Source organism: Terrapene carolina, unplaced genomic scaffold (genome assembly GCF_002925995.2).
Source record: "Terrapene carolina triunguis isolate 2854851 unplaced genomic scaffold, T_m_triunguis-2.0 Scaffold29795, whole genome shotgun sequence".
Taxonomy (NCBI): Eukaryota; Metazoa; Chordata; order Testudines; family Emydidae; genus Terrapene; species Terrapene triunguis.
This window is the reverse complement of record NW_020694146.1, coordinates 34,973-47,993: the sequence shown is the minus strand read 5'-3', so window position 1 is coordinate 47,993 and position 13,021 is coordinate 34,973. Positions and strand designations below refer to the sequence as shown.

Genomic DNA, 13,021 nt, shown 5'->3' with positions numbered 1-13,021 from the left:
CATGAAAGTGCCCTTACGCATGCGAAAGTTTCGCAGCCACTGGGAATCGTCCCACACCTGCAGCACGATGCGGTCCCACCAGTCTGTGCTTGTTTCCTGGGCCCAGAATCAGTGTTCCACGGCATGAACCTGCCCCAGTAACACCATGATTTCCACACTGCTGGGGCCTGTGCCTTGTGAGAGGTCTATGTCCATGTCAATTTCCTCATCACTCTCGTTGCCGCGCTGCAATCGCCTCCTCGGCTGGTCCTGGTTTTGCTTTGGCATGTTCTGGCTCTGCATATACTCCAGGACAATGCGCGTGGTGTTCATAGTGCTCATAATTGCAGCGGTGATCTGAGCGGGCTCCATGATCCCAGTGCTAGCTATGGCGTCTGGTCTGAAAAAAGGCGCGAAACTAGTATCTGACGGACCAGGGGAGGGAGGGAGGGAGGGGCGAGTGACGACATGGCGTACAGGTACCGGGAATTAAAATCAACAAAGGTGGCTGTGCATCAGGGAGAAACACAAACAACTGTCACACAGAATGGCCCCCCCCAAAGATTGAACTCAAAAGCCTCGGTTTAGCAGGCCGTTGATTTGACGGAGGGAGGGGGAAGCAAATGAATACAGAACAAATCTATTTTTTACATCTTAAGCTGGCAGACGACGGTGCAGCATGACTGATAGCCCTCGGCATCTTCTGGGTGCTTAGCAGCAAATACTGGGCGCTTGGCAGTTAGTGTACCAAGACTGATAGCCACTGCAGTACGACGACGATGGATACCAGTCGTAATATACTATCTACTGCCAAAAGGCAAGGGGCTGCTGCTGTGTAGCAATGCAGCCCCATGTCTGCTGGCACCCAGATGACATATGGTGACGGTGAGCTGAGCTGAGCGGGCTCCATGCTTGCCGTGGTATGTTGTCTGCACAGGTAACCCAGGTAAAAAGGCGCGAATCTATTGTCTGCCGTTGCTCTGACGGAGGGGGAGGGGCCTGATGACATGTACCCAGAACCCCCCGCGACACTGTTTTGCATCATTCGGGCATTGGGATCTCAACCCAGAATTCCAATGGGCGGCGGAGACTGTGGGAACTGTGGGATAGCTACCCATAGTGCAATGCTCTGGAAGTCGACGCCAGCCTTGGTACTGTGGACGCGGTCCGCTGACTACAGCACTTAGAGCATTTTATGTGGGGACACACACAATCGGCTGTATACAACCGATTTCTATAAAACCGGCTTCTATTAATTTGACCTAATTTCGTAGTGTAGACATACCCTTACTGCAGGAAACGTCATCCACAGGGTGCAGTAGATCCCATTCTTACCACCAACTGGCATGGAGTGTGGGGGAGTCAGGGCCCTGCACCCTCCACTTCCTTCAATTCACTGTGACTCTCAGCCAGACAGTAAAACAGAAGATTTATTAGATGACAGGAACACAGTCCAAAACAGAGCTTGTAGGTACAGAAAACAGGACACCTCAGTCAGGTCCACCTTGGAGCGTGGAGAGCCCAGACCCAGGTTCTCGGCCTCCCTGCATCTCCCCAGCCAGCTCCAAACTGAACCTCCCTTCAGCCCCTCCCCTCTGGCCATTGCCTCTTTCCCAGGCAAGGAGGCCACCTGACCTCTTTGTTCTCCAATACCTTCAGTTGGCACCTTGCAGGGGAGGGGCCCAGGCTATCAATTGCCAGGAGACAGGGTGTCAGCCATTCTCTGTGCAGACCCCTGCACACCCCTGCCCTCTAGGGCTCTGCAACAATCACACACCCTTATCCCATCACCCAGGTACTTAAGAAATGCATAGGGGAAACTGAGGCACCCACACAGTATTCAAAGAAAACTAAGAACGTTCCGACTTCGTCACACCTGTCACTCTAGAGCAGGGGTTGGCAAACTTTTTGGGCTGAGGGCCACATCTGGGTGGGGAAATTGTATGGAGGGCCAGGGCAGGGGGTTGGGGTGTGGGGGGGTGTGCAGTGTGCAGGAAGGGGCTCAGGGAAGGGGGTTGGGGTGAAGGAGGGGTGCGGGGTGTATGAGGGGGCTCAGGGCAGGGAGTTGGAGTGCATGGGGGTACAGCAGGGGGATCAGGGCAGGGAGTTGGGGTGCAGGAGGGGTGTGAGGTGCAGGCAGGGGGCTCAAGGCAGGGGGTTGGGGTGAAGGAGGGGTGTGAGGTGCAGGCAGGGGGCTTAGGGCAGGGAGTTGCGGGGCAGGGCGCAGGAGGGGTTTGGGCTCCAGCCTGGTGACGCTTACCTAAAGCGGCTCTGGGGTGGCAGCAGTGCACACTGGGCCAGGGCAGGCTCCCTGCCTGCCTGCCCTGGCCCCACACCACGCTGCTCTGGAAAGCGGCTGGAACCACGTCCCTGTGCAGCCCCTGGGGAAGGGGGGAGCACAGGGCTCCGCGTGCGTTGCCCTTGCCATGCCTCCAGGTCCCTCCCCTGAAGCTTCCACTGGCCGCGGTTCCCCATTCCCGGACAATGGGAGCTGCAGGGGGTGGTGCCTGGAGGCAAAGGAAACGTACGGAGCCCTCTGCTCCCCACCCCAGGGACATGGTGCCGACCGCTTCTGAGAGCGGTGCAGGGCCTACGGCACCACAGGGTGCAATCCCGTGGGCTGGATCCAAAGCCCTGATGGGCCGGATCCGGCCCACGGGCTGTAGTTTGCCCACCCCTGCTCTGGAGTGTGGGCACAATTTCTGCTGAGCCTATATCAGCCAGTGCTGGGAGGGATCCGATACAGCCGCCTCCTGCCCTCAGTGCAAAGAAACTGTGCAAAAGAGAAACCTCAGGCCCATCAGGCATCTGGCAAATGTAGAAATAGCCAAAGGGCAGAGTTTCCAGGCAACGAAAGGAGCAGAAGGGGATGGGGTGTGTGGGGAGCACTAGGAGGCTCAAACTGTTCTGTGAAGAGGCTCAAACCCCCATCTGTGTGGTGTGTGACAGATCCCAGGCGCACAGAGCTCACATGGTGGTTCCTATAGAGGAAGCTGCCCAGGAGTACAAGGTAGGGAATTGCTGTCAAATTGAATGGGTAATAACTTTGGATTTTAGGTACAAGGTTCATTTCAGTGGAAGTTGCCTGTTACACGTGTATCTGCATCATTCAGCTCTCCAAAGCCTTCATTGTGTGGGAGATACAGTACTACTGAAAAATAAATGATCTGGCAGAATGGCAAGAAGGGCAAAAAATAGTCTCTAAAGATACCTGACATGAAGGACTTATCTGAGAAGCTGAATCCTTGTCAAACCCAGCTTCCACTGGTGAAAAAGGGAACTTTTTTACCATAGGTGCCGACCACATGGGTCCTGTTGGCAGGCCCTGCTGATCAGTGCCTCCCCCTGCCTCCCGAGCTCAGCTGTGGAGGCTTTGGCAGGAGAGGAGGAGGAGTAAGGAGTGGTGCCCTCAGGGGACAGGGCAGAATGGTGGGAGTAGAGTTGGGGTGGGGCCTTGGGGAAAGGGGTGGAGTAGGGGCAGGGCGAGCCCCTCTCCCTCGACCCACACATTGGAAAGTTGGCACCTGTGCTTTTTACAGAACTGAAGCTGTTAAATGATCAGTGAGGCTTGAATCACATGAGCTGCAGGTCAATCTATGTGAGAGTGCTGCCTTCAGGCTGGAGATGGGGAAGTTACAAGCTGTTGATGTTACTGATTTGTATCATAGAACTTATTAGTTTTATTTGGATCACAGCAGCCCCCACATCCACCAAATGAGATCTGAGCTCCGCATAAAACACAATGAGGGACAATGTCCACCTTGAGCAGGTTGCAGATGAAGTAGACAAGACAAACAAGGGGGGGAAGGAAACTGAGGCACAGAGAGGATAGTGACTTGTCCAAGGTCATGCAGCAGGTCAGTGCCAAAACTAGGAATACAACCAAGATATCCGAAGGCCCAGTTCAGTGCCTGAACCGCTAGACCAGACTGCCACCCCCACAGCAGCACTGAACAGTGATGAAGTGTGGCCATTAGGAAGGAAAGATTCCTTGATAAACACCCCAGGCCCAGCAGGGAGATGAGGTTTCTCACTGGGATTCTGAATTCCCTTTTTGGTCCATGAAGGATTAAACTCAGATGCCGGCCTGCACTAGAGGAGGTCACTGTGCTAAATGCTGCATGGACCCTGAGCACCTTGAATCCACACACAAAAGGGCTCCAGACAGCTCAGCTCCATGCCAAATACCACTGGGATTACACTGGATTGCAGCAAAACTAACCCCTGGGCGGTGCTGACCTGGGTCAGTCTGACCTGTTCTGTGGTGTACCTGGGCAAGGACCAGCCTCAGCATTTTTCTAGCCCTCACTTTTGATCCCTGTTTAGTTTCCTGTGTCTCTTCCACTCTCCTCTCCTCCCTCCCACAGATCATCACCCATGGCTGCTCCAGTCTTTCCCCTGATCTTATCCCTTCCCCTCTTGCTGCCCCAGTGAGTTCTAACCCCACAGATCTACACAAAATGCTCCCTGGAGCTTCCAGCTGCTCCCCAACCCCCCAAACCCTGATTGATTAATTTTGTGTCCCTGCCCGGCCTGTGCCTCTGCCTTAGTGCTAGCCCCTGCACAGCCCCCAGGGAGGTGGGGGGGGGGAGGAGCTTCCACAGGTCATAGAGATGAGGAGCCAGGGGCTGGGTAGATGAGAGTCCTCCAAGATCATAGAGACTGGGTTCATGAAGCCAGAGAGGCTGATTTCCGGTTCCCCTCTCTGCTGCGTGTCTCAGGGATGCAGTCGGAGCCAGGTGTCTGTGTCCCACACCCAGAACCAGGGTCGGATTCTCTCCCCAGGGACGGAGCCCGGCGGGAAAGTGAAGATTGGGGCCTCGTCACCAGCATCGATAAATGTCACCTGCCCCCGGTCACAGTCCAGACAAACCCGGATCCTGCTGGGGACCCGGCGCCGGGGCAGGGGGGTCTCAGGGGAGGTGAGAGCCTGGAACTGACCCCACCCCCACCGCTCCACAGCCCAGATCCCCCCCTCAGGGCTACGACTGATCCATCCCTTCCTCCTCACAGATTCTCTGGCCACCCCCACAGCCCAGTATTGCCCAGCCCCCACCTCCACCTCCCAGCAATGTCTCCCCGAGGTGAATCCCTCACAGCCCAGCACATAGCGCTCAGTGTCAAATCTCTCAGGGTTGTTCGGCAGTCGCTGCCATGTGTCTCCCCATCTCACACTTTTCCGATCTTCAGACAGGACGAGTTCGGGATGAGCCGTGTCTGGATCCAGAGTCACAGTCACTGGGGGTGGGGGAAGAGAATCAGAGCGTTAGGGGCAAATCGCAGCCCTGGGGGAGGGTTTGATCGGGCTAGTGACAGAATCTGCCACAGCTGGAGAGTGATTCAGGGAATCTCCTTCCTCCAGGATGTACCCAGCTCTGATGGGGAGCAGCTTTGAGATGTCAGCACAGTGCAGGGGAGAGTCACTCTTGAGGTAGGTGACAGAGCAAGAAGATTTGCTGAGCCGAGACTCTGAATGTTTTTCATCCTGCTCTTTCCATGATGGGGACTAGAGACCCTGGAGTCATAGGGAAGCCCCAGTAGATTTCCACTCACGTCATTCACATGGTCACAATTATTTTTTCCCTGATGTGCCCTCGCTCACTTCATTTTAAAACCTTGGAGCTTGGCTCTCTCGTTGATGCCAGCATGATGTCTGCTCCATCCTGCCACATATCTGAACTCTGTAGATATTGACAAGATTCAATACATCCCTAACTAAAATTCTGTAGCTAGTCATCAGGGCCAGCCAAAGAAAATTATCAGTCCAGAGTTCAGTTTTTAAAATTGAGATTTTGATTTAGAAGCAAGGAGCTTCTACAAGAGAAGGAAATTAGGAGTGGAGAGAGGAGAAAGAGCATTTGGAAATTAATTCATGAAGGAGAAGGTGGAAAGGATGGTTAAAAACAGCAGAAAGTTGGGAGTTGGTGGAGAGAGGAAAAAGGAGAGAAGAGAAAAGACGCAGAATTTGAAATCTGTCTCCTTGGTTTGAACTCTGGGGACTGGTCACTCTTGTTCCTCTACCTGACACTAGGGCTGGGATCCTAACGGACAATATCTGCTCAGTCACTTGGAGCAGAATTATAGGAGAAATGTGTAAGGAGGGCATGTTGTGGTAGTCCTTTCCTCTCCCTCCTTTGAACCTCAGGACTCTGTCTTTTCTGAACAGGGACAATATTATATTACACTTTCCTTCTTGTTTTTTGTGCAGTGAAAGGGAGCAGGATCTCCCATTGATTAAATAGTTGTAATTACCTATATCGCTTAGAGATCTCCTCCACTCTGAAAGCAAACACAGATGGGGATGAGAATTAAGCCAGACAAATTCAGCATCAATAGGATTCATTATCACAGAAAAGGCTGCATCAGAGAGAGAAACAAACAAAAAAATGCCCTTACCTAGGTCTACTTGAAGTTTACCTAAATAATAAACAAAAATAAAAGGACATCCTGTAAAAGCTTCTCCTGGGTGAAATTAACCGCCTGCCCCCCAATCATTGATAAATTGGCCTGTCTACTGTGCATTGTTTTACATCAGAACAATCCTAGGGATTGGACACAGGATCAGTCACACCAGTGCAAGTCACTTTTTACACTGGTGCAGCTCTATAAAGGAAGGCAGCCCAAAACTCTCTCAGTGGCCTTTATGCCAGCCTTGAGCTGGGTGAAAGGTCACACTTATAACTCACATGCCTCACCTACGTGCCAGGACTGTGGGCACTCAGTGCACAGAATCCTGACCCGGGTAACCACATCCTCACTTCAATCCTGGGCTGTCACCAGCCCCTCTCAGACGTTCTTTTTATGGAGCTGGCATGGAGCCATTTCTGCCATGGGCATCAAGTGCACAGTCCCCCTCGGTCACCCACTCCATGCTGCCTCCTGAAGACACATGTACAATACTGGCTTCCGACCCATTACCGATATAACAAGATATGCAATTAGTATTACTTATGATTTTCAAGTTGACATTGTCACATTCATTCAAAAATCTTTCAGAGCATATCATTGGTTGTACCAGGAGAAAATGGAACTTACTGATAGTGTCGAGATGTTTCCTTAAAAAAGAAAATATAAATAATGTAGGGACTTTTTCAGTGACTCTAAATTTAAAAGGATCTTTTCATTATGAGTCCTTGTGTAATAATAATGACGCTGTTCTACCAAGCCATTGAAGCTCTCCAGGGACTTGCAGGTTGGGTGCCCAGTGGAGGAGAAATCTGTGACACAGAGTTTGGGTACTTTCTAAGTGTAATTTGATTTATTTACACACATAGACCTGTCCTAGAACATAGATGGTCACAAACAGCACACAGACAATCCTTTCTTTCAAGAACTTCACCTAGCACCAGGACTTGGTTCCCAGGGAATGCCAAGAATTGATGCCAGTTGACTAATAAATCCTACTCTGTTTTGAAAAGGCTGTTTCGTGTCATTGCAAAAACTTGCTGTGACACGTAAGTCCCTGAAGAGCATACAAGCCTCTGTTCAGGAGTCTGACTAAGTCAGGGGTGGCCAACCTGTGGCTCCGGAGCCACATGCGGCTCTTCAGAAGTTAATATGCAGCTCCTTGTATAGGCACCGACTCCGGAGCTGGAGCTATAGGTGCCAACTTTCCGATGTGCCGGGGGGTGCTCACTGTTCAACCCCTGGCACTGCCACAGGCCCTGCCCCCACTCCACCTCTTCCCGCCCCCTCCCCTGAGCCTGCCATGTCCTCCCTCCTCCCTCTCCCCCCGCCCCCAGAGCCTCCTGCATGCCAAGAAACAGCTGATTGGGAGGTATGGGGAGGGAGGAGGAGGCACTGATCGGCAGGGCTGCCAGTGGGCAGGAGGTGCTGGGAGCGGGGAGCTGCTGACGTATGATTGTGGCTCTTTGGCAATGTACATTGGTAAATTCTGGCTTCTTCTCAGGCTCAGGTTGGCCACCCCTGGTCTAAGTGTAGACTAGCTGGGGAGAGCTCTTGGTGTGAAACCCCGAGTGCTGGAGCCCAGACACTCAGTTAAGGAGATTATGAGGCAGTGAGGTCTACTCTGAAGGAAGATGAGATCCTTTGGATGTGTGGCAGACTGAAGGGGTTCCTCCAAGAGACTGTTTAAGAGCTGGAGTGTGGATCCATGACATTTGGTTCCTAGAGAATCTCAAGAATTGATACCTCAAGAATTGACTCTAACCTGAGATCAAGACAACGAGCAAACTCTCCTGTTTCTTATTCAGCTCCCTCTTCCTGAAACTTTGCAGAACCCCAAACTAACAACAACAATGCAGCCTGTCTTCCCCAAGACTGACCATTTTCTCACACACTAAAACAAAGTAAAAAAAAAGAAAAACTTGGAAGACTCTGTGTACTGGCATCCCCAGATGGAGCCTTCCATAACAACAAAAACAACAAGCCATTCCTTAATACTGTAACAATCTTTTGAACACACTAGAATTAAACAGCAGAAACTTCATAAGGCAAGGATTTTTGTTCGAGCCAAGGGTACTTAAAAACCCCAACCACACTGAATTACAGTGGGAGTTGGGAACCTAACTCCCTCAGGCTCCATTGACAATCTAATTAAACCGGTGCAAACCAAGTGTAGGCTTATTTTAAGATGAATAGGAACAGGTTTAAGTTAACCTGAAATAAACTGCACATAAATTGATGTGTCCACACAGAGGTTTGCACTGGTTTAACAAAATCCATTTAATTTCACACCGTAAGCTGATGTAACTTTCTCATGTAGAAAAGTCTAAACTGTTTTTTCTAAGGAGAAAATCTTTCTGATTACACTGTATTTTCCCCATTCAAGCTTTACCTCTTAATTTGAAGAGAAAAAGAGTAAGGCTGATGACCACCAACGAAATCACCAGAGTCACAATCCAAACCACCAGCCAAGGAGACATTCTTGGGAAAAAGGAATCTGAAACACAAAGACCACATTAGTTCGGAAATAATAAACACTATACTATAGTTTGGAATGACAAACCGTGTATACTTTTAGTCTAGAAAAATGTATTACATCAGGATTTGTTTGAAACAAGTGTGGGAAAAAATGCTCCCTGCAAGATAAAAATTGGCAGAAACCAATTTTCAAGAGAGGTTCTATTCACACACTTTTGATAGTACTGAATGGTGTATTAAATGCTATGTGAAGTGCTACCAGCCTCTCCCTGTCTCCGTCTTCCCCTCTCCAGCATACAGAGGCACCAGTAGAAAAAAGGGCCTGGGAGGCACCACCAGAAAGGGGGGGGGGGCGCATGGGCCACGGGGAAAAAAGGGGAGGGGCCTGCGTGGATGATGTTGCGCCAACAAGAGGGCTTCACGTGACCCACGTCGCCCCCCCTTGCCTCTGCCAGCATATATAGTTGGGCCTGGTTACATCACCCGTTAAGGTGGCTCCATCCTTCCCATTATAGGGCCTTATTTTCAGCTGCTCACTACTTTGCCAAACTTTAGTCATCTGGGCAGAAAAGTTCCATGCTGGGTGTCTGCCTCAGGCTGAACTTCTTTTTACAAGTTTCAGCCAAAATGGTTCCACTGTTTCAGAGAATGAGGTTAGAGAATAACACATTGTTTTGACATTTAAAAAAAAAAATCTGATGACCTTTTCTAGGAGAAGCTTTAGTGCCCCGGAGCAGAAACTTGATATTCAGCAGGGTGTGATCTGTGGGCAGGGGCAGCTCTAGCTTTTTTGCCGCCCCAAGCACGGCAGGCATGCCGCCGAAGGCTGCCTGACTGCCCCCCTCACAGGGACCGGCAGGACGCCCCCCGCAGCTTGCCACCCCAGTCACGCGCTTGGAGCGCTGGTGCCTGGAGCCGCCGCTGCCTGTGGGTCAGGCATGTGCCCTTTCCCTGTGAAAATCCATCCAATAATTGGCCAAGTGATAAGCCTCTGAAAAATTTTAGTTTTGTGCACACTTGGTAAGAGTTCTTAGAGTTTAACGTAAAATTCTCTGAAGATTTTGTCCTCACGGACCATGCTCCATCCCCTCACAGCCCCTGCTGCTGTCCAGACTTCACATGTAACATCCCCACACTCCAGGTCAAGGATAAAAGGGCAAAGCTGAGCTTTCCCTGCAATTGCTGCTCCAAACTGCTGTGGGGTTGGGCACTAAAATGGACAGCAGGGGGCCTGTCTCTCCTGTGCTCTCAGTGCCCACTCTGCTGGTGTCTAGGCAGAACGGAGGTAGAAGGTGACTGACTAGAATATAAAACGGGGGGAAAGCTAGACCCAGAAGGAGGTAACGGAATAGATTGGAACAAAGTGCTTGGTGAGACTGGTTCTGGAGTGAGAGAAAAACTGTGACTGGGAATGAGGTGGAACTGGACACTGGGTAAGGAGACTGGGAACCATTGAGGGAAATGGGAGTGGCAGGACTGAAAGTGAGAACTGAGACCAGATGAGGAAGAGGGGGCAGAGGGACAGACTAGAACAAGGCCTGACAAGGAGACTGGGACTGGGAACCAGTACGGGGACAGGAAACAGGGAGGGGAGTCACATCTGACAAGGAGCTGGAGTGTGGAGTTACATTTGAGCTTGGTTGGGCAAAGGGACAGTGCAACCAGTTTTCAGAATGGAGATAGGTATATAGTGGTGTCCCAGGGCTCTGTTCTGGGACCAGTCCTATTCAACATATTCATAAAGGATCTGGAAAAAGGGATAAACAGTGAGGTGGCAAAATTTGCAGATGATACAAAATTACTAAATCATAGAATATCAGGGTTGGAAGGGATCTCAGGAGGTCAGCTAGTCCAACCCCCTGCTCAAAGCAGGACCAATCCCCAACTAAATCATCCCAGCCAGGGCTTTGTCAAGCCTGACCTTAAAAACCTCTAAGGAAGGAGATTCCACCACCTCCCTAGGTAACCCATTCCAGTGCTTCACCACCCTCCTAGTGAAAAAGTTTTTCCTAATATCTAACCTAAACCTCACACACATGCTCAGCCATCTGCACACACATAAAACACCTTAAATTAAAATTGGATTCAAAAGTTAGGAAATACCAGAATTCAGGTTCCCTGTGCATTCTACATTTGGCCCCTTTATATAATATACATATAATGGCCCCTATATATATATATATACCAAAAAAACCCCACTATATATAGATATAGATATAGATATAGTGGGGTTTTTTGTTTATATTTTAATTCTGGTTGTCCTTATGCACAGTCTTCATGCTGTTGGATAACCGGGGCTTCTGAACCCATCATGCAACCCAGGAGCCAACTCAAGGGAAAGTGCCTCCTTCTTTTCATGAAATTAAAACATGTAGGAAGAGAAATTATAGGTAACCATTACATTTCCCAACAGAAAACTTACATTTAAGTAAAATTAAAAGTTTTGTAACAACAAGAAACTTCCATAGTAAAAGAAAACCTGACGATTTAAGAGTGGAAATAAATAATTAATGGAGGGCAGATAAATATTAAAATACTCTTCACTTCACTGGCATAGGAGCTGATCTGCTAAATAGGTGTGTAGGAACTGATCCAAATCCTATTAACATCTTCAATGGGCTTTGGATCAGGCCCATAGCATTTTGTTGTTATGGCAACCCCCTTCCCTGCATGAAGTTTGCTAGAGGATGAGAAATCAAATTTCAAATTAAAATGTGGACCTTGTAGTGAGAGACACACTCAAATGACTGTTTCCAGGACTCCAGACTTTCTTGGACCTGCCTTGCTTCTGACCCTTCATGAGCCAGAGACTCAGTCACAAATTTCCTCTATGTTGAAGAGACTACAGCACATCACATCTCCCACTCCATAGTCACTGGGGCAAGAAGCCTAGTCCTTGATCCACCAGACCACCAGGAGGCGGAAAGTCCAACCAATCAGTAGGGCCCCCAATATACCTTAACACTGCCCTGTGGTGGTTGTATGAGAAAAAGAAATCGAATTTCAGCTTAAACATACATTAATAAAAAGAGATAAATAAAATACCAGTTTATTCTTATATGGGACTTCAAACACCAACCATCATGTTTTTATTATAATCATATCCATAGGGCATTTCTATGCAGAAATACATTTGGATTTCTTTTAAATTTAACCTTAATTCTGAATTTCCTGTGTCAAAACTGCTTGTTTCTGGGATAATTACTATATCCCTGGAGTGTATTTTACACTAAATTGTGTTCTGAACCTTAACTTAATGTAGTTTTTTGTGAGGAAATATTTTAACTTTTGTATTATTTAGCAACCTAGATTTTATTTCTTCTTCTTTTTTTCTTCCAGTTTGGGATATCGGTGTTTGGTTTTGGTGGTAACTCACCTGATATATAAAAAGTTGAGGGTTCCTTTTCTAGGTTGAAGTAAGCGTTCCTTATCGAACAGGATACATTCTGGTTTGAATTTTCTGTTATAATGATAGAACTTTTTATTTCAAAGAGCCCACGTCCATCTTTGGATTTTGTTTTAGTAGAGGAAGATAAAAGCTGCCCACTGCGATCTCTCCACAGTACCTCGGGCTCTGGGTACCATCCAGCCAACTGACACACCATTCGGATCCCTCCATCCTGATAACCCTCAACAGAGATTTGAGGTGGAGAGCCTGAAGCTAGAGTAAAATGAATCAGTGTTAAATGACTATTCAGGCTATATATACACACACACACAAATACAAACGGCCTAGCATATAAAAGTTTACATTTTCAATAAAATGATTGAATACATTTTCTTTATGACTGATATTTGCAGAAACAGGAAACTTGACTTTAATGAGACTTAAGTACTTGTTAAGCATTTTGCAGTCCGGAGGCCTCAGAGATGGAAGTGAAAGTCTTACGGAGCGTGGGAGTGTGTAATCAGCAGCTTAGTAGGTGATGTGAAGTGGGCAAGGAATGCAAAAGAATTTCCCTTGGATTTCTGATTTCAAGGCTTTGAAGGTTTTTTGTTCACAGATTCAATAGCTTTTTAAGGCCAGAAAGAACCATTGTGATCATCCAGGCTGACCTCCTGGATCACACAGGCCATATGTCTTCCATGAATTAATTCAAGTCCAAAAGTCATGGCTGACTTAGCACATCCCTTTTCACCAGCGGTGTTCGAGTTGGTG

At 48.8% G+C, this 13,021-nt stretch overlaps 1 protein-coding gene and 1 pseudogene across 1 annotated transcript in view; one reads left to right on the top strand and one right to left on the bottom strand.

Moving 5' to 3' along the window:
• LOC112120806 (butyrophilin subfamily 3 member A2-like) overlaps positions 1-3,134 on the top strand; it is a 28,529-nt gene extending 25,395 nt beyond the window's left edge. Inside the window, exon 6 of the mRNA XM_029914069.1 lies at positions 3,037-3,134. Coding sequence (XP_029769929.1) covers positions 3,037-3,134 — 98 coding nt within the window. The remainder of the gene's footprint in view (positions 1-3,036) is intronic.
• A 715-nt stretch (positions 3,135-3,849) lies between these two features.
• LOC112120805 overlaps positions 3,850-13,021 on the bottom strand; it is a 30,583-nt pseudogene continuing 21,411 nt past the window's right edge.